Source organism: Halichoerus grypus, chromosome 7 (assembly GCF_964656455.1).
Source record: "Halichoerus grypus chromosome 7, mHalGry1.hap1.1, whole genome shotgun sequence".
Classification (NCBI taxonomy): domain Eukaryota; kingdom Metazoa; phylum Chordata; class Mammalia; order Carnivora; family Phocidae; genus Halichoerus; species Halichoerus grypus.
The window spans coordinates 151,219,617-151,239,681 of record NC_135718.1 but is presented as its reverse complement, the minus strand read 5'-3'; the positions used below and the strand labels follow the sequence as shown (position 1 = coordinate 151,239,681).

At 56.0% G+C, this 20,065-nt stretch overlaps 1 protein-coding gene across 1 annotated transcript; it reads left to right on the top strand.

The window, feature by feature from the left end:
* Positions 1-14: 14 nt before the first annotated feature.
* On the top strand, positions 15-16,141 carry NCSTN (nicastrin). The gene is made up of 17 exons (XM_036091429.2): positions 15-172; positions 1,392-1,496; positions 5,900-6,023; positions 6,536-6,657; positions 7,080-7,225; positions 7,960-8,110; positions 8,386-8,495; positions 8,753-8,905; positions 10,382-10,486; positions 10,662-10,739; positions 11,451-11,623; positions 12,966-13,068; positions 13,445-13,540; positions 13,813-13,900; positions 14,154-14,308; positions 14,535-14,747; positions 15,339-16,141. Exons 1-17 carry the CDS (start codon positions 88-90, stop codon positions 15,459-15,461), a joined length of 2,130 nt encoding a protein of 709 aa, XP_035947322.1. The 5' UTR covers positions 15-87; the 3' UTR covers positions 15,462-16,141.
* The last annotated feature ends 3,924 nt before the right edge of the window (positions 16,142-20,065 follow it).

Below are 20,065 nucleotides of genomic sequence, written 5' to 3'. Positions count from 1 at the left end.
GACCACAGAGACGGCACCAGTGTTGGCCTAGAGAAGCCACTGCCGGACAGGAGGGGAGGGGTAGCTTCCGCTCAGCCGAGAGGCAAGATGGCCACGGCTGGGGGCAGCCCTGCGGCCGATCCGGGGAGTCGGAGACTTCTTCGCCTTGTGTCTTTCTGCGTCCTGCTGGCAGGTGAGGCCTTCCCCGCCCGTGAGCTCCGGCGTGTCAGGAGAACGGTCCGGATCGGCCGGGCCGCGGGCGCCGCCGTCCCTCTTCTGGTCCCCTCTGCCCCTGGGTCCCCGCACCCTGTAAATCCTCTTTCTCTTTCGTTCCCGCGACAGAAGTTCCCCCTTTTGCCTGGACTTGACTTGAGGGTCCCTTCTCCCCCGCGACACATCGTGTCCCCATTTCCTCCTCCGGCCTCTTCCTGGACTTCCAGCCTGGCCCGCCCACTTTGTCCAGCTGCCTCGTTTTCCCCACGGCCCCAGCCACCCCACCCGCTCGTCAGAAAAGACAGGTGTCAGTTCCACTTGCCGTGCGCGTAGACTGGTGAAGATGAAAGCGGCCTCGTTGTGTGCGTGCAGTGCGGCGCTTCAGAAAGTAGATTCCTCGTTCCTTCCTCTGTTGATTCCCCCACAGACCCGCGTCCCTGTGCTTTGCCTCAGTTTATCTTACCAGTGAAGTGAGACAAAGCTGGGCTCTGGGTACTCTTAACTGTTTAGGCCGTGGAGTAATGATTCAAGGAACTCGAGGCGTTGACAGTGCACAGAAATGTTTGCTTACACGCATTTATGTCCTGGTATAGGTCTTCCTAGGTGGTCAAGCCCTAAAATGCAAACGTGCCTGGGTATAACTATGACCAGTCCTTTCCCCAGATTCATGTTGTCTTTAAAGATTCCCAACAGAGAAACTAGAGTCGCCCCACACTGTGGTCACACACAAATGACCTACGGATGTTAGAGTAACTGACAGATCTGTGGCAAAAGGTTTCTCCCAGTTCTGTTCAGATTCCTGTACAAATGTCTCAAAGACTTTTTACTGTAACCTCTATTCTTCGAGTAGCACCCTTTTGTTAAGTAGGGAGGTATATACATAAAAGGTAGGAAGCAGAAGTGCGCTCACCCATGCAACCAGGAACAGGTACATCCGAGGTTACGTGCTCTTCCTTTAGGAAGTGAAGTTTTCTTTCTTTCAGTGTTGATGTAAGTTCCTCTAAGTGAAATCTGTAGTAACTCTCTGCGGCACCTAGCTGGGTGCATTCGTCCAGTCCAGTAATGTGTCCAGGAAGTGAGAAGAATGGCCATTAGTCCCATTTTAGAAAGTATGATATACCCAAGCCATGCGGCGAGCGAATGAGTTGAGAGTGCCAATGTCTCTCAATTTTTTCTAACACTTTTTATCTTCTGATCAGGTTTCTGCAGGGGAAATTCAGTGGAGAGGAAGATCTACATCTCCTTAAATAAAACAGCTCCTTGTGTCCGTCTGCTCAATGCCACTCATCAGATTGGCTGCCAGTGTGAGTTGAGGTTGGGATTTGTGTTTGTGGCCATTGATATTTCAGTCTGTGCCCTCAATATAAAGATCCAGGTTCTGCTTGGGAGTCTCAGCACACAAATTAGGCTGTGTGGGTCGGAGGTGATAGAGAACCATTTGTCAAACCAAGCAAGATAATCATAAATGCTGCATTTTTTTTTTTTAAGATTTTATTTATTTATTTGACAGAGAGAGACACAGCGAGAGAGGGAACACAAGCAGGGGGAGTGGGAGAGGGAGAAGCAGACTCCTCGCCGAGCAGGGAGCCCGATCATGACCTGAGCCGAAGGCAGATGCTTACCGACTGAGCCACTCAGGCGCCCCTAAATGCTGCATTCTTAAGCTTCTTCTAATGCATCTTCTTTAACCACCACAACAGCCCCATGGAGTAGATTCTCTTATTATCTCTGTTTTACAAATGACAAAACTGAGACTGAGAGAAGTTGAGTAACTTTTCCAAGATCATCATGCTATTAAGTGATGAAGCTAGGAATCGAGCCCCATGGTCCAAGTTCTAAGCCTGGGACTTTTTTTTTTTTTTTTTTAAGATTTTATTTATTTATTTGACAGAGAAAGAGACACAGCAAGGGAGGGAACACAAGCAGGGGGAGTGGGAGAGGGAGAAGCAGGCTTCTCGCGGAGCAAGTAGCCTGATGCGGGCCTCAATCCCAGGACCCTGGGACCATGACCTGAGCCGAAGGCAGATGTTTAACAACTGAGCCACCCAGGCGCCCCCTAAGCCTGGACTCTTAACCATCCACTAGTTTAAGTAGGAAACAACTGTTTTCTAAGGAGAAGGAAGCCTCGTATTCTATGGAGCCCACCATCACTTGCACTCTGAACAATCTTTTTGGAACCGAGATGGGCTTCGTTAAGGCAGTGAACTGTTTGAAGAGAAGGCATATGAGAAAGCCAAATAGCTGCAGGAGGAATTAGTAAAGCATTTGGATTTGTCTTTATGCTTTGTAAATGTGTTCCAAAACAGCGTACCAGGACAGTATGGTTATAAAACCATGCAAGGGGAGAAAGCAATGTGAAGACTGAACCCCTGTTCCTCTGCTGCTTCACCTGTTGTCTTCAGATTTCATTCTTCTGTGAATAGTTGTTCTGTCAGAATGCAGTTGGGCAGTAAGCAGGAAACAGAGTCAGATCTTGGCTGCTTCTTCTTTTTCTTCTTTTTCTTTTTTTTAATTTTATTTAAAGAGAGAGAGAGAGAGTGTGTGCACATGAGTGGGGGGGCAGGGAGGAGGGGCTGAGCAAGAGGGGTGGCAGACTCCCCACTGAGCAGGGAGCCCGGTGCAGGGCTTGATCCCGGAACCCTGAGACCATGACCTCAGCTGAACGCAGATGATTAACTCACTGAGCCACCCAGGTGCTCCAGAACTTTGTTTCTTCATCATCAAATTGGTCATGTCTGAATTTCAGTTTACACCTCTAAAAATGGCTAGAATATAGGTGCACAAAGCTGAAAGTCAAGCTACCTTCTATAGACTCTTATTGATGATGCTGAGTGAGCAGCACGGTCTCAGGAGTACTGTGGGATTGCCTGAAACCTTCCAGATTGGCAGGAGGACACACACACCAGGAAGCGAAGGGCTTGCTTAAGGTGGTAGGTACTCCTTTTCCACCCATCCTTCCCTGAGCTATACTCTGTGTTAATTGTGCCATGTCCTTGCTCAGGAAGTTCTGGAGGTAGGTTAACTGGCTCCAAACAGTTCCAAATACAATTTCCAGACTTAGTTCTTAAACTGGGTTTGTGGGTAGAAGAGAGCCAGGTCCAGTATGGGCTGAGATCAGACTACTGGTGTTGCTGGGACTCCACTCTAGTGCCAAAAGGCCAAGGCCCCCATCCTCCTGGAGGTATGTGCTCTCAGATATCCTCTTTGGGAATGAGTCATTCTGCTTCATGTTCTTAGAGCCACTCTGTGGGAAGCAAAGCAATAGCCTGTAGAAATAAGCCAAGTGCCAGTGCAGAGAAACCAGAGGGGAGGGGTTGGACTCTGGCCACTTCCTCGTGAAGAGCTTGGCTCCTTTTCAACTTATCTCTAAGTCTTACTTCATATTTGTCCATCCTGAGCAAGCTACCCCCTCTTTAATTAGGATTGCTAGCGTGATAAACTTAAGGAGAAAGAGATGTAGGTTTGAGTCTCTGCTTCTATTGGCCCCTTTTAGTTTTTTTTATTTTCTTAAAAATAAAAAAATCTTAAAAGATTTTATTTTCAAGCAAGAGATCAAGAGTCACACACTCTAGCAACTGAGCCCTATTGGCCCCTTTTAAAGTGCTCCAAGGGGGCTGTGTGTAGGTTTCTTTCCTCTCCTTCCTTCCTTTCCTTTTTTAATCTGTCTCCAAAGTATGAGATGAATAAGGGTGAAAATGTTTCTCCTCATTGAAGACCCAGAGAAAGTGAGCAAGCTGCTCCAGACTACACAGTCACCAGTTGGAATCCAGATTAGAATCCGGGTGTTTTATTCCAGTGTCCTGGCTCGTCTTCTCCCTGTGCTCCTTGGAGCTTCAGTGAAACATGCTCTGTTCCCCAGAAAAGCTTTTCCTTTTTCTGTGTTTTATGTGGCAAGGACTATCGCCTTTCATTGGACTGAGAACTGCCATTGGCAGCTAGATCTTTATTAAAGTTATTCCAGATTTTGACATTCCTCTAAAGTTTATTATTATCCCCATCACCATGAACTTATTACTTAGTATAAGATATAGCTGAGGGTTGGGGACTTGCTTCCATGTCCAGATTTTACCAAATCCCATGGAAGAAACTTTCTACTTGGCTGGCAGTCAGAATATGCTTAAGGTTTTGCACAAGTTAGAAATATTTCACTGGCTTGACCTAGAACCATAATTCTCATGACTGGCTATGTATAATAAAGAACTATATGAGGGGGGCACCTGGATGGCACAGTTGGTTAAGCATCCGACTCTTGATTTCACCTCAGGTTGTGATCTCAGGGTCATGAGATCAAGCCCCATGTCAGAGTCCGAGCCCAGCACGGAGTCTGCTTGAGGGTCTCTCCCTCTGCCCCTCCCGCTCATGCATGTGCACTCTCTCTCTCTCTTTCTGTCTCTTTAAATAAATAAATCTTAAAAAAAAAAAAAAAAAGAACCATATATGGCAAGTTTGGAAAGTACACATACCTGGGCCTCACCTTTAGAGACTTTAATTTAGTAGATCTGAAATAAGGCCCAAGTATCTGTATTTTTTAAAACTCCAAAGTGATGCACAACCAGAGTCAAGAACTACTGCCCTAAAACAATATACGAATAACACATCCAATTTTCCCTGGGGAGAAGGCTCACGGGGAGACCATAGGATGTCTCTACATGGATCACTAGGGACCTGACAGGCATTCAGGACGATGAACTATCCATCCTCTACTGCAGTGCTTCCTAATCTTTGTCATTCATGAGACACATAGAAAATGTTACTTGTGTGGCATCCTGGCATATACTGAAATGGATGATATTTGCAGGGCATCCTGGGGTAATGGATGAGTTTGCTCGTAGCTGGGAGTGACCAGCCTAGGGTCTTTGGAAACCCTAGGTCCCCAGAAATGAGGGGGGTCAATGTCAGCTCATCGTTAATCCAGCAAGGCCCATCAGTTGGGAAGCTGTCTTCTAGAGACCCCAAGGTTCTTGATTAACCTTACCTAAAACTGGCTAAAAGCAAGTAAAGTCATTCCCAAATAGGGCATAGGAGTGGAGACCCAGGAATTCTCCTAAACCCAAGGGAGTCTGCACATGTGTTCTCCCAAAGGAAGATTTGGTGCTAGAACTCTGAGCTAGAGATCTAGAACCTGCCATTTCCTGGAGAAAATACAGGTTTGAAAACTCCGGTGTCTGCTGTTCTGGAAATTTGTATGTATGGCTAAATGAGGTTGAGGGAAGAGGGCAAGAAAATGCCCATAAGCCTTTCTGAGATTTAGTGACTAAAGCCTCTAGTGAGGAGACTTGTTGGGCTGTCTTGTTCTCCAGTCAGGCCCACCAGCTGGTGGCCTTCAGATGGAGCCGGGCGACTGAGCCTTCAGTTCAAGTCTAAGCCTGGAGCTGGCGACATTCACCCAATGTCCTGTGCCGTGTTTGGGGGATAAATGATCTGCAGAATCAGTGAGGCAAAGTCAGAATTGTCAACTGTGGGAGCTTTTTTTTTTTTTTTTAAGATTTTATTTATTTATTTGACAGAGATAGAGAGCACAAGTGGGCATACAGGCAGGCAGAGGGAGAGGGAGAAGCAGGCTCTCCACTGAGCAGGGAGCCGGACATGGGGCTCGATCCCAGGACCCCAGGATCATGACCTGAGCTGAAGGCAGCCGCTTAACCGACTGAGCCACCCAGGCACCCCAACTGTGGGAGCTTTAATGTGACCCACTCTGTCCTGGCAGCTTCCGTCAGTGGGGACACAGGGGTCATCCACGTAGTGGAGAAGGAAGAGGACCTGCAGTGGGTGTTGACTGACGGCCCCAACCCCCCTTATGTGGTTCTGCTGGAGGGCACGCTCTTCACCAGGTGAGGGCTGTGTGTGTCTGCTGGGAAACCACAGCCAGAGAAGGGAAGGCTTGGGGGACCATCCTCACACCTATGAATAAAAAATTCCCTTGGCTGTCCTGGTCTGATCAGGGTGGGGGAGTGGGAGGGAGTCTCAGAAGAAAACATGCACCATCAGTGGAATCATAGTGGTGACCTCATAACTAGAGCTCTAGGGAGGAAGGAGGGGCCCTGGGGTCCCTCAGGGACAGGATAGATGAGATTAAGCCCTGAGCTCAGGCTGGGTTATCGTCCTCACTTAGGAGTTAGAGATGGAGAAGCAAGAAATGAGTCAACAGTCGGGGGGGGGGCGGGGTTTGTTCTAATTTTTATAAGTGTATAGTTGACACACAACGTTACATTAGTTTCAGGGGCATAGCAAGGAGTCAACAGGTCGAGTTCCATTAGTTCCCCATTTGTTTCCATCCTTGGCAGGATATTGGGCCACTAATAACCTTCCTGTCTTCCTTCCTGGCCTGCCCTCCCTACTCCAGGAATCTGATGGAGAAGCTGAAGGGGAGAACCAGCCGCATTGCTGGTCTGGCCGTGTCCTTGGCCAAGCCCAGCCCCACATCAGGCTTCTCTCCTAGTGTGCAGTGTCCCAATGATGGGTTTGGTAAGAGCCCCAGAGGATCGGGGGACCTCCCATCACCCAGAGCTCACTGTTGCTTCGGCCTCGTGTCTTTGGAGGGGTCAGGGGTATGCGTCGGTCTGTGTATCTGTCTGTGTGTAGGGGGAGCAGCCGACTCCCAAGTAGCAGATAGTGTTTTTTGTGTCTTTGTGCCGTTCATCCCTTCCATCTGCTGCTTCCCCTTCTTCCGCTTCCCGTCACGCTTGGATCCCTAATCAGCCAGCCTCAGGCTCCCTGCTACCCCTGTCTGTTTTACTGTAGGTGGTGACAGGTTGATGCTTGCTTCTCTGAGTCACCCTTCCCTTTGGAACTCTTGGTCCCAACACTATCCTATCCTAGCCTTCCTCCCTCGTTTGGTCCCTAAATGCTTAGTGTCCCAACAGTCTGTCCCACATCCACCCCTTCAGGCATCTACTCCAACTCCTACGGGCCAGAATTTGCTCACTGCAGAGAAATCCAGTGGAACCCCCTGGGTGATGGCTTGGCTTATGAAGACTTCAGTTTCCCCATCTTCCTTCTTGAAGATGAAAATGAAACCAAGGTCATCAAGCAGGTAATGACAGCCAGCTCCTAGCAATTCCAGTTGCAAAGAGAAGTTTTGTAGGCACTCCACCTGTTTGCAGGGACCTCATCTACCAGCGCGCCCTCTGAAAGACAGTTGCTCCAAGAAGAGCCAACACCTTTATTTTTCTCACGTTTCCCTTATTTTTCTCATGTTTCCCTTCCCATTTCTGTCCTGCCAGCTCTTACAGCGTTGACAGCTTTCAGGCTGGAAGAAAATATAAACGTTCTCTGCTGTGAAATAAGATGTAGAGCCCTGGTTAGGAACGTCAGACTAGGAATTGAGAGATTCAGTGTAGAGACCTCTGACATTCTTTTTTAGTTGCAGTAAATGCTAATTGTGGTCTAGCTTCTTTGTGTTGACATGCAGAGCGATTAACAAGAGATTTGTTCCATGGTTACATGGTGAGTTGATGTCTAAGTGGTCTTGAATTTGATTTTTGATCCTTGGTTCACTGCTCTGTACATCAGATCACATTAAAAACTTGGGCCAGGCCGTTTGCGATGGGGTTGTGTTGTCCACCCCAACTAAGTCACTGAGCCTGTGGCCCTTTGCACCCCTTGGTGAGGTTTCCTCTCGGACCTTGGATATCCTGGGTCTGTACCAGGTAACTCTAGCTCAGGGACAGATGCGAGAGCGGCTTCCCGATGGGCTGGGCCCTCTTTCTGGGAAGTCTGGGCGGGACTCCACACGTCCTGCCTCAGTGCTTCCTTCTCCCTCCCTAGTGCTACCGCGATCACAACCTGAGTCCGAACGGCTCAGCGCCTGCCTTCCCGCTGTGCGCCATGCAGCTCTTCTCCCACATGCATGCCGTCATCAGCACCGTCACCTGCATGCGGCGCAGCTCCATCCAGAGCACCTTTAGCATCAACCCAGGTAGGAGGTCCGAGGCCTGCCAGGTGCACGGGGCGCCAGGGAGCGTTGGAGGGACAGCTACAGGCAGGGAGCGTGCGGTGGGAGCAGCGGAAAGGGTTCTGAACAATCGAGGCTGCTTGTCCCTGAAATGGATGGGGCAGAAAAACCAACGTAGAGCGGTGGAGACAGGAAAGGATTACAGGGTCCACGGGGCAGTGGGCAGAGGAGTCTTCCAGGCATTTTCTGGGGCTGTGCTCTCCCTTACTTCTGTTGCTCTCTCCCTGTGTCCTGCTCAGAAATCGTCTGTGACCCCCTGTCCGACTACAACGTATGGAGCATGCTTAAGCCTATAAATATATCTGGAACATTAGAGCCTGACGACAAGGTTGTGGTTGCTGCGACCCGGGTGAGTGTTGGCCCCTGATCAGAGTGGACAGGGCTGGCATAGAACGGGCTGGCAGGCCTCTCGCGGGCATATCAGATTTCCAAGTTGCTATGGTGGGGAGCCTCCGTGGAGAGGGGTCTGGGCTCTGGGGCTCCCCAGCTTAGCCATTATGCCAGGATATGAACATTCTCTTGGCTGGAATGGGTTTGGGGACCTGGGGCCTGGTCCTAATTGCTGTTTTCAAAGCCTACCTCCCCTGCTTTTTCTGCTGTGCCCAGCTGGACAGTCGTTCCTTTTTCTGGAATGTGGCCCCAGGGGCTGAAAGTGCTGTGGCCTCCTTCGTCACCCAGCTGGCTGCTGCTGAAGCTTTGCAGAAGGCCCCTGATGTGGCCACCCTTCCCCGCAATGTCATGTTCGTCTTCTTCCAAGGGGTACGGGCTCTTTGGCTGGGGTGGAATGGGGGGGCCGGCGGGCAGGATCAATGTGGGCGTGGCTATTGTTCGGGGAAGATCTGGGCACTTGACCTAAGTTGTTACTCGGCAGAGAGCTTCTGGATGTGCCTCCATGTGTCTCCCCTGTGGAGTCCCACGTTTTCAGAAGCCTTTGCACCCTGACCTGGAATCGCTGTGCTGCCAATCCCCTTGCTCCCCACTGATGTGATCTTTTGGAGGCATCCTTTTACTTTTATTCTCTGGAGCCTTTTACTGCCACTCCCACCCCAGGGCCCTGAGGCTCCTGCCTCCCCCCACTGGCACCACAGCCTGGCCCTGGAATCAGGGAATAGCAGCCGTGGCTGAGTCGGCAGTGGGGAGGGAGAGGCAAGGAGCGGGCACGTAGCAGCTGATGTTCGCCTCGGGCCTTTGCCGAGGCTGCTCTCCCATTTCTGGGCTCGAGAAGGCCTGTGGTACACACGTGTGAGGGCTAGCCACAGCTGGGAGGCGGGGGGAGGCTGCTCTCCCATTTCTGGGCTCGAGAAGTCCTGTGGTACACACGTGTGAGGGCTAGCCACAGCTGGGAGGCGGGGGGAGGCTGCTCTCCCATTTCTGGGCTCGAGAAGTCCTGTGGTACACACGTGTGAGGGCTAGCCACAGCTGGGAGGCGGGGGGAGGCTGCTCTCCCATTTCTGGGCTCGAGAAGTCCTGTGGTACACACGTGTGAGGGCTAGCCACAGCTGGGAGGCGGGGGGAGGCTGCTCTCCCATTTCTGGGCTCGAGAAGTCCTGTGGTACACACGTGTGAGGGCTAGCCACAGCTGGGAGGCGGGGGGAGGCTGCTCTCCCATTTCTGGGCTCGAGAAGGCCTGTGGTGCACACGTGTGAGGGCTAGCCACAGCTGGGAGGCGGGGGGAGGCTGCTCTCCCATTTCTGGGCTCGAGAAGGCCTGTGGTACACACGTGTGAGGGCTAGCCACAGCTGGGAGGCGGGGGGAGGCTGCTCTCCCATTTCTGGGCTCGAGAAGGCCTGTGGTACACACGTGTGAGGGCTAGCCACAGCTGGGAGGCGGGGGGAGGCTGCTCTCCCATTTCTGGGCTCGAGAAGGCCTGTGGTACACACGTGTGAGGGCTAGCCACAGCTGGGAGGCGGGGGGAGGCTGCTCTCCCATTTCTGGGCTCGAGAAGGCCTGTGGTACACACGTGTGAGGGCTAGCCACAGCTGGGAGGCGGGGGGAGGCTGCTCTCCCATTTCTGGGCTCGAGAAGGCCTGTGGTACACACGTGTGAGGGCTAGCCACAGCTGGGAGGCAGGGGGAGCGGAGGGTGGAGTCACAGGACTTCCTGAGCCGGCGGCAGTTGCGACAACACAAGCCTGTAGCCTTCGTGCCTTGAGCCGTGGCGATCTGGCCTCCGGGACGGAGCCTGCCCTGACCCTTGGGAATCTCTGTTCCCTTGCCCACCGCCCTTCACCCTCAGGAGACTTTTGACTACATCGGCAGCTCAAGAATGGTCTACGACATGGAGACGGGCAGGTTCCCTGTGCAGTTAGAGAACATTGAGTCGTTCGTGGAACTGGGACAGGTGTGCAGCGCGTCCTCACCCCTCCCTCCTACTTCATGCCGCCTCCTTGTCCTGTTGTCCTCACTGCTGGTGCCGCCGCCCCTCCCCTCGACTTTTCTCTGACCTTACGCCTTTCTCCCGGGTATGGGCCACAATGGACACCGTTGATACGTGTTGCATCTTCGTCCTCCCCCAGGTGGCCTTAAGGAATTCACTAGAGCTTTGGATGCACACAGACCCCATGTCTCAGAAAAATGCATCCGTACAGCATCAGGTAATCTGAGCATCTTTCCTCCTCACTTCCTGTTTCAACGCTCAGAATATGGGCCCCGCTTGCCCAGGCCTTAACCCCGCACTGGCCCCCGGGGCCTGTGAGACAGGACCTCGGGTCAGGTGCCAGCTAAAGGACGAACAGCATGGCCGTTTCAGCTCCCCGGGAAGAACCGCGAGCTCGGTTGTCTGGTTTCCTGGGATGGGTAGCTCGCTGACGCGGAGCCTAGCAGAAGACAGGGAAATGACCAGCTCCCTTTCTCTGTGCTGCCGCACTGACCCGGTTGTCCGGGCTGCCCTGCCCAATTGCTGGCTGCGTCAGACTCTCTACCCAAGCTCTCTTCCACGTTCCTCACCGCTTGTTCAAGACCATCCCTCCTCTCGGGGCCCAGCTTTAGGCCTGTTTTTCTTGTGAGGCGGTCTTCCTCCCATCCCATTTTAACCGCCCCCCTGCTCTGGGCTCCTGTGAGGCGTCCAGTGCAGTTTTGTGGGGGCAACTTCCTCCTCTGATTCTGCGCAAGTAGGAAGTTGAGCATCCAGTGAGGATGAGACAGTGTGAGCTGCAGGACATTCAGCCTCAGTCCCCAAAGGCTTGAGGAATTGGGCTGCAGGAGGGCTGGGGGCAGCTCCCAAGCTGGGGACTTGAGGGGGAGGGCCTGGAAGAGACCTCTGGCCGCCCTGTGCCCAGCCGCCCTGAGCTGACCCAGTCCCGCAGGTGGAGGCCCTGCTGAGCACGCTGGAGAGGAGCGGCGCCGGCGTCCCTGCTGTGGCCCTCCGGAGGCTGAACCAGTCCCAGCCCCTCCCGCCGTCTTCCCTGCAGCGCTTTCTTCGGGCTCGGAACATCTCCGGCGTTGTTCTCGCGGACCACTCCACTGTCTTCCATAACCAGTAAGACTCACCTAGACTGCATCCTCGTTCTGGGAGAGAATCTGTTCTGCAGTCTGGGGTCCATGGAGGGGAGTGTCTTCTGTGTCAAGAAAGATCACCACTCTCCCCTGACCCCACAGTACCCTCTCCAGATCTCAGGTCAATCTGTGTTCTTTGCTCAGTAGCCTGCTCACATCCAAGCCGGTCGCCTCATCTGAGTTGGTGTCACCTTAGAGAACAGGCCCCACTCAGCCTTCCCTGGCACAGAGCATCCTTACTTGGCCCGCCTCACCCAGCTCCCCCGAGGCCTGGGTCCCCAGAGCCGCCAGCAGAGGGCAGCATCTCCAACAGGAGCGCCCACAGCTGGAGGACGGCGAGCTGGCCGGTGGGGGGCCGCCCAGGGGTGCTGTGCTGCATGCAGACAGTACTCGTGCTCTGAAATGTAACCTGTTCCTGCCGTTGGGGTAAAAGTGTCCCCTACAGATGAAGGGACTCCAGAGAGAAGGGGTGAGGCCCTGTTAGTCCCCTCTCTCCTGGTCCTGGGCACCCCAGACTGCCCCTAACTGAAGCCCTAGGCTAACAGGGAACTTCTCACTCGGGCTGGATTGCTAGGCCCCCCGCTTCCCTTCCCTCTGCCATGAGGCCAAATGGGTTTCTGAGTAAAAATACTTAAGCTCCAGTTCTCTGACCCCTGCCAAGGAGCACCTTCTCATTTATTTCGGGCAGGGACACTTCCAGTGCCTCAGGTCAGCCCTCTCCTCCATGTCTGACTTCTGCACCACTTTGGGGTGAGGGATGGTCATCATTTGCACACATTCGGCCTTGCTTTTGTGTGGGGCCGGCGTATATCAGTGCTGAAGGCTAGGAGCGCTCCTCTGGGCTTCTCGGATGTGCCTCCGCGGGGCTCCCCGGGGAGCAGAGGGTGGTTGGACCCAGTGCAGTGTTGTGTGTCTGGGAGCAGACCCGCTCATCTCCCTCTGCCCCCAGCCACCCTCAGTGCTAACGTTCGTTGGAACCACCACACAAGAGCTCTGGTGATGGCGGGCGTGCTCCCTGAAAGTCCTCCCAGCCGTCCTGCGTGTCTCCAGCCCAGACAGTGGGGAGAGCGTCTCTTCCGTTTGAAGCTCTCCCCGGAAGGGAGACTCCCACATTCTGATCTCATTTGCCTTTTCTCCCTTGTCTGTCAGGAAGGTCCTTGTATTTAACCACTCCTCTCCCATCTCCCGGTCCCCACACCGTCTTCAGTATGGGACCCTCGTGGTCTCTTCCCCCCCGCCCCCCACCCCGGAGGAGGAAAAGAGTTAGAGTCTCCTGCAGGAAGGGCCGTGAGGGAGGCCGAGGCTCACGCCAGCTCTCCCGGCAGCTACTACCAGAGCGTGTACGACACTGCGGAGAACATTAACGTCAGCTACCCTGAGTGGCAGAGCCCTGAGGAGGACCTGAACTTCGTGACCGACGCTGCCAAGGTACACTCACCTGGGCTGGGGGGAGCGCGGGGAGCACGGTGAAGCTGCTTGGAGGTTAGAAGAGGGGGGCCGCTCAGCCCCCTCCTCACCTGCCGCAGGCCCTGGGCTGGGGGGGAGCGCGGGGAGCACGGTGAAGCTGCTTGGAGGTTAGAAGAGGTGGGCCGCTCAGCCCCCTCCTCACCTGCCGCAGGCCCTGGGCTGGGGGGGAGCGCGGGGAGCACGGTGAAGCTGCTTGGAGGTTAGAAGAGGTGGGCCGCTCAGCCCCCCTCCTCACCTGCCGCAGGCCCTGGGCTGGGGGGGAGCGCGGGGAGCACGGTGAAACTGCTTGGAGGTTAGAAGAGGTGGGCTGCTCAGCCCCCCTCCTCACCTGCCGCAGGCCCTGGCAGCTGTGGCCACGGTGCTGGGACGTGCACTGTACCAGCTCGCGGGAGGAACCAACTTCAGCGACACCATCCAGGCCGATGCCCACACGGTAAGAAGAGGCGGACCCTGCCTCCTCGCCAGCTCTGTTCCCACAGCAGCCTGCCCCGTCCTCTCTGTCACTTGTCTCTTCTCCCGAACCTGGGAGCCCGGCGTGCCAGCGAGGATACCCGATGCCCCAGGGCACTCCCGGGTGGGCCTCACCTGCGTCCTCGTGAGCCGGCCCCTGTCTGCCCGGCTCCTGGACCACAACAGGGTTTCCACGGAGAACTGTCCCTGAGCTCCGGGTCACGAGGTTGTTGCTTCTCACTGCCCTGATCCTAGGTCACCCGCCTGCTCTATGGGTTCCTGGTCAGAGCCAACAACTCCTGGTTCCAGTCTATCCTCAGGCAGGACCTAAGGTCCTACTTGGGTAAGCACCCGCTGTGGGCGTGGCACCTTTGGCTTAGGCGAGGGACAGAGAAAGACCATCTCGGCTTAATCCTTACTTTTTTTTTTTTTCCTTCTCCTCTCCTTTTTTTCTCCCTTGTTTTCCCTTCTTTCTCCTGGTATGTATGGGATTCATTCTCTTAACCTTCTTTTCTCTGGCTCCTGCCAACCTCGGGCTCTTCTTTGTCTCCCACCCACACCCACCTTCCACCCTGCAAATCCTCCCCTCCACTCAGGTGACGGGCCCCTTCAGCATTACATCGCTGTCTCCAGCCCCACCAACACCACTTACGTGGTACAGTACGCCTTGGCAAATCTGACCGGCCAGCTAGTCGACCTTACCCGAGAGCAGTGCCAGGATCCAAGTAAAGTCCCCACTGAAAACAAGGATGTGAGTGGTAGTGGGTGTGGGAGGTGCCCCGAGGGCCCCTTTCCCCTGGGGAAGTTGGAGAATATCCTAGGCCCAGTTGGACCCCAGGGGTTGGGATGGAGAGGCGGAGGGATGCAGCCCCTTGGACTGGAGTGTTGGAGAGGCAGAAGCCCGGGTGAAAGCAGACCGTGTCCGGGGTGAGAGAGGACCGCCTCAGCCCCGCACCGTGGCCTGTCTTCCCGTGCAGCTGTATGAGTACGTGTGGGTCCAGGGCCCTCTGAATTCCAGCGAGACGGACCGGCTGCCGCGCTGTGTGCGTTCCACGGCGCGACTGGCCCGGGCCCTGTCCCCCGCCTTTGAACTGAGGCAGTGGGGCTCTACTGAGTACTCCACGTGGACTGAGAGCCGCTGGAAAGACATCCGAGCCCGCATATTTCTGATAGCCAGCAGAGAGCTGGAGGTGAGCCGGGAGGGATGGGCCAGAGATGACCTTGCCCTCGCTCTGCTGCCCCTGCCCTCACACCCCTCCCAGCTCCCCTCGGCCCCAGATGTGCCGCAGAAAGCTTCTGCAGCTCTGTCCCTTGTCAGCTGGCATGCCCCGTTAGGACGCCTGTCTGCACTGAGAGTTTGAGTCTATGTGCCCGCTGGAGAGAGGCTCCCATGGAGACCCAAGGAGGTGCTCCTCTGCCTGGGACCCCCTGCCCCGCTCCACTCCCAGCCAGCAGTCCCCCCTGCTGCTCCTGGGATGTGTGTGGGATCCACCGTTTATTGAGTACCTGTCACAAGTAAGTCAGTGATGTAATTGCCACCAGAGTCAAAAGTCATGGATCCTAACTTCAAGGTGCTAAAAGTCTGAAGTAAGACAAGGTGGAAGGAAGAACAGAGATCCTTTACTCCTCTTTCCAAATGGAGGGACTCGGTCTCCCAAGTGGGAAGATGTTGCCTCCGACTGATTGCTCAGGACTCGGCGCTCGGAGCCAGCTCCAGAATTGGGGTGAAACCGGGCTGAGTTCTGAGAGCACCTTTGTCCTCCCTGCCCACCCTCCTGCAGTTCATCACCCTGACGGTGGGCTTCGGCACCCTCGTCTTCTCTCTCGTCGTCACCTACTGCATCAACGCCAAGGCCGACGTCCTCTTCATTGCCCCCCGGGAGCCGGGAGCCGTGTCTTACTGAAGGGGAGCCCGGCTTCCCCACCAGCTCTACTGTTCATGTCCTAGACCACGTGTCCCACAGGGACATAAACCACTAGTTTGTCACTGCAACCTCTCTGGGCCTGCTCAGACGAATTAATGTAAAGAAGTGGAACCGCCCAAAAGAGACAGGGAGAAGTCACCTGTCCTCTCCAGCTCCCCCTGCCCGTCTCCCCTTCCATGGTTCGTCCTCACCCCTGCCGGACTCTGGGATGGGAAACAGAAGCTTCTTACTCCTGTTCGACTCCTAGCTGCGCCCCCTCACTTACCTTCTTCAGGGTCCCCCTTCTCTCCATCCTGCCCAGGACCGCCCTCCCTACCCCACCCCACCCCGTACCCAACCATTTCCTGTTTCCTGACCAGGAAGAAGGACAGGAAGGCCGAATGCCAGGGACAAACTACGAGGAAGCCCAGAGGAGCAGGCCGGGCCCTCTGGGGGCCATGCCCACTGTGTCCCCCCTGCTGTCCTGGCCCCAGACCCTTAGCTGCACAGCAGGGGCGGTGGGCTGCTGGCTGGGTGTCCCGCCTCCGGCTCACAGTGCTCAGTTGTAATTTTATTAAGCTGTAATATCTATTTTTGTTTTCTTTTTTCCTTTGTGTGTGTGTGTCTGTGTGTGTGTAAATATATAAATAGCAAGTTTCATTAAAATAGACGGTCCCACATGACCTGTTCATATTCTTCCGCACCCTCGCATTTGGTGACCCCCAACTGGAAGTCACAAAATTGTGACCTCACGTGCTGTCTCTGGGTCTCCGGGGGCCCGAGGAGTAAGGCTCTGCCAGAAATGGTGAAAGTGCCCCAAGCAGGGCTCCTGTGGAACCCCGGAGCTCCGGCTTCCCTCAGGCGCGTCTTTGTCCGCCCTGAGACACCGGCTAGGGTGCAGAAACGAAGGGAACCGGCCCGACCCTGAGTGGCTCACAGCTGGGGTGAGGGGAGGAACGGGGGCGAGCCCGTGCGGTCGCGTGCCGCGTATCTGGAGCGCTCTGATAGCACGTGGAAGGAGTCGGGGCGCTGGGGGTGGCACCTGGAAAGGCTGCCCAGCGGAGCAGGCATCTGAGTTTTGGTCTGGAGTTCCGCCGTGGAAGCACGGAGCCAGGAAGGCACGGGTCACGCTGGGAAGGGCAAGTTACTGAGGGCGCAGCTGAGGAGGCGACAAGGCTGGGGCCAGGTCCCACGGGGCCTGGGGTGGCATGCTGAGGCATCGGGCCTTCTGCTGCTCGTGGGCATTTTGTAGACCGAAACAAGAGTGGCTTTGGACTCTCCTCGAAAGAGAACCTTGGCTCTTTGGAAATACTCTAATTCCCTGGGTCTTCCTGGGAGCAAAATTGCAGAGTATGGCCGCACTGCTAAATGATGGCGGGGCGGGGCGGGGGGGGGGGGAGAAGGAGGGGACGACACCTCAGGAGCAGCGCCTGAGGCCAGCCTTCTCCCCTCACTGCGGCCCTGAGCTGGGGAAGGACCTGCTCCCAGTCCCCAGGGCTGGGCTCTTCGCCTCGCGTCCTGCGTCTCCTGCCCAGGGGCTGATTTTCCTTCAGGCTTCTCTCTGCCTGAGAGAAGGGGACACGTTCGGGGTTCTGGGATGTGGAACTGAGCCCTGCTCCCCACCCCCACCCCCGCACTCCTCCTGGCCCGCACGCTGTGCTGGCGGGAGGCGGGCGCAGCTGCCGCGTCGCTGGGCCGACTCTGCGCCTCCCTCGGCCAACAGGGTCTCCCGGCGGACAGGGCAGTAAGCTCCCGCGGCCTGCTGGCAGCTTCGGGAAGCCGGGAAGTGGCTGGGTACCAGCGAGGGGGCTGAGCGGGGTGGGCACCGGTGCAAGACGTAGGGGCCCAGTCTCAGCCTGGGGACGACTCCCCCACGCCAGCTTGTGTTCTGCCTCCCATGCCACCCCGACCCCACAACCCTCCCACCCCCAAATACAAAAGCAACAAACGGGCTCTTTCCATGGCTCTTGGGGAGGCTAAGCTCCGTAGAAGGGGCGCAGACCCCCGGCCGACCCCTTCCGGGACCCCTTCTCTGAGACCTTGGTCTGGCTCCTCCCCAGGCACCCGCTGTACCCTGAGGCCTCACGGGACTGGCTGGCAGCAGGTTAGGGACCACGGACCTCAGCTCCTCAGCCTGCCTCCCCCACCCTTGCTTCGGGCCCTGCTCAGCCCTGTGCCCCCCAGGATGCGTGGCTTCCCCTCCCTACTGCTACCCAGGCGGGGCTTGGAGAGCCGACCACTCTGGCCCAGGACCCAGCCCGGCTCTGCGTCCTGCAGCCCCCTTGTGTCTCAGCACTGAGGGCTTTCCTGACAGCTGCTATTTCTTCCCCCGCTTCTCTGAGTGAAGGGTCTACTCTTGTGTTTCCCACACAGAGAGTGTGGGGACTGCTCCCAAAGGCCATCCTGGGAGGAGGCATTTTCATCCAGAGTCTGGTGTTCTGTACCAAGATCCCACCTTATTCAGTAGGACTCTGTTTCTTCATGGAACCACATAATAAGACCTTAAAAATTGTGTGTAGGGTCTAACTCACTCAATACACGAGTCGCCCAGAGGAGTGAGTGCCTCCCCCAAGGTCACGGCAAATTCGAGCTGAGCTGAGATTAGAACACGTCTTGTATCTGCCCTGGCAGCCATGGCAGTAATAAACAGTTATGGAGCATGGCTGTGGGCAAGGCACTCTGGCCTGGCATCATGAAAGGCTGTGGTGAGATACGGCGCCTTCCCTTAGAGACTTAGGATCCAGAGTCTAGACGGCAGGATGGCACAGAACACAAGATAAATACCCAGGCAGGGCAGCATATGAATCAGTGCTCAGAGGACAGAAGGTTAGCGTTGGGCGAGGCTGTTGTCGTGGAAAGAGCTCAGGACCAGATTGTCTGGTGTGCCATGAATGGTCTGTGTGGCTCTGGAAAGGGCATCCCAGCCCTGGGCCCCGTTTTGCCTGCCCGAGGCGGAGTCAGACAAGGGGCTGCTCTCCCGGGGCCCTGCTGGCTCTCACAGCCGCCCTCCATGTGGCCTCCCGTCCATATTAAACTCCTCAGGGCAGGGGGGATTAAAAGGTTGATCAATTCTTGGGGCACCGGGGCAGCTCAGTTGGTTAAGCAGCAGACTCTTGGTTTTGGCTCAGGTCATGATCTCAGGGTCATGATGTCAGGGTCGTGAGATGGAGCCCCCTGTCGGTCTGGCTCCAAGCTCAGCATGAAGTGTGCTTGTCCTTCTCCGTCCCCATGCTGTCTTTCTCTCTCTCTCAAATAAATAAATAAGTAAACTTAAAAAAAAAAAAAGGTTGATCAATTCTTGAACTTTCTAAGGTCGTTAGGAAGTTTTCCTCCCAGAGAGGGAGGCCTGGGAGGCACTTATTGTCCTGTAACCCCAGGACCCTAGGAGTCTGGGGGTGGGGGGTGGGATTGCAGCATAAAGTCATTGGGAAGCCACTCGGAGACTCAGCCTCCCGTCCTGAGACAGAGCCTGGCAGGCCTCCCCGAAGTTGAGCTTGGGAAGTAGAGCCCCTTCAAGGTGGGGGTTCAAACGAGCCTCAGGTCTGATTTGTATTCCTTCCTGAATCCACACGCAGAAGCTACAGGGGCCCCCACCGTCCTGAGGTGGAGACAGGGGTCCCCGAGTCGGGGAAAACACGGGCGGGAGCGCAGGGGCCACCTCAGGAGGCCTAGGATGATGCAACTGCGAGTAAGCCTCCAGGTTCCCGCTCCTGCAGGTGGCCGCGTGGGCTGGGGCTGGGACCCTGGGGTCCCCTTCCGCCCACACCTCAAGCGGGGTCTTGGAGAGAAGGGGAAACGGAGAGGAAAGCGGGCATCCTGAAACGAATAAACTAGTACAGGGAAACAGGAAGTAGGGAAGCCTGGGGGCCGAAGGGGGAAGGGGGGGTAGCGAGGAGCCCGGCAGCCGTGGGGGGGAGGGGGCGTGGGGGGAGGCCGGCGGGCGTGGCTGGGAGGGGAGTGGGCCCGGAGCTGCTGGTGACAGATGGGTGGACACAAAGAGCAGAGCTGCAGGGAAGACAGATGGATGGGGGAGGGAGGAGGGGAGGCTGGAGGGGCAGTGGTTGGAGGCCTTAATGAGATTGGGGCTGGGCTGGGGCTGCGGAGAGGTGAGCGGAGAGGAGAGAAGAAAGCCGAGGCCGCCCGGGAGGACAAAGGCAGCGAGGCCCGGGGCCCGGGGCGGGAGAGGGCCCGGCCGGCCGCTGGAGAGGGGGGCTTCCAGCCGGGCTGGCAGCGAAGGGGGTGACAGATTGCGTGGTTCACCAGAGTGGAGACCCGCTGTCACCTTCTAGAGGCACCGAGAGGGGAGACGGAGAAAGACCGACTGACAGAGCCAGCGTGGGAGCAGACAAGGAGGTGGAGGAGGGCCAAGGCTTCCCAGCCACACCGAGGCCCCGGCCCAGGCTCCTCCCGCGGGCCTTGCTCCCGTGAGCCAGGACACGAACCAGTCTCTCCCCGCGTAACAGCCCAGCCGGGGCCACTCCCGGGAAAGGGTCAGGCAGCGTGGCACCGCGAGGGTTAACGCCGTCTGCTCTCCCTGCCAGCCGCTCGCCTGGTTGGGTCCCCAGGGCTCCCCACATATGTCACCCCCTCTCCTGCCAAACCCA

Bases quoted from the DNA above. Each gene is read 5' to 3' on its own strand.
- NCSTN (XM_036091429.2), top strand. From the start codon at position 88: ATGGCCACGGCTGGGGGCAGCCCTGCGGCCGATCCGGGGAGTCGGAGA. The intron at 6,024-6,535 runs GTGAGGGCTGTG...TCCCTACTCCAG, and splicing joins GAGGGCACGCTCTTCACCAG to GAATCTGATGGAGAAGCTGA. The intron at 13,069-13,444 runs GTACACTCACCT...CACCTGCCGCAG, and splicing joins TCGTGACCGACGCTGCCAAG to GCCCTGGCAGCTGTGGCCAC.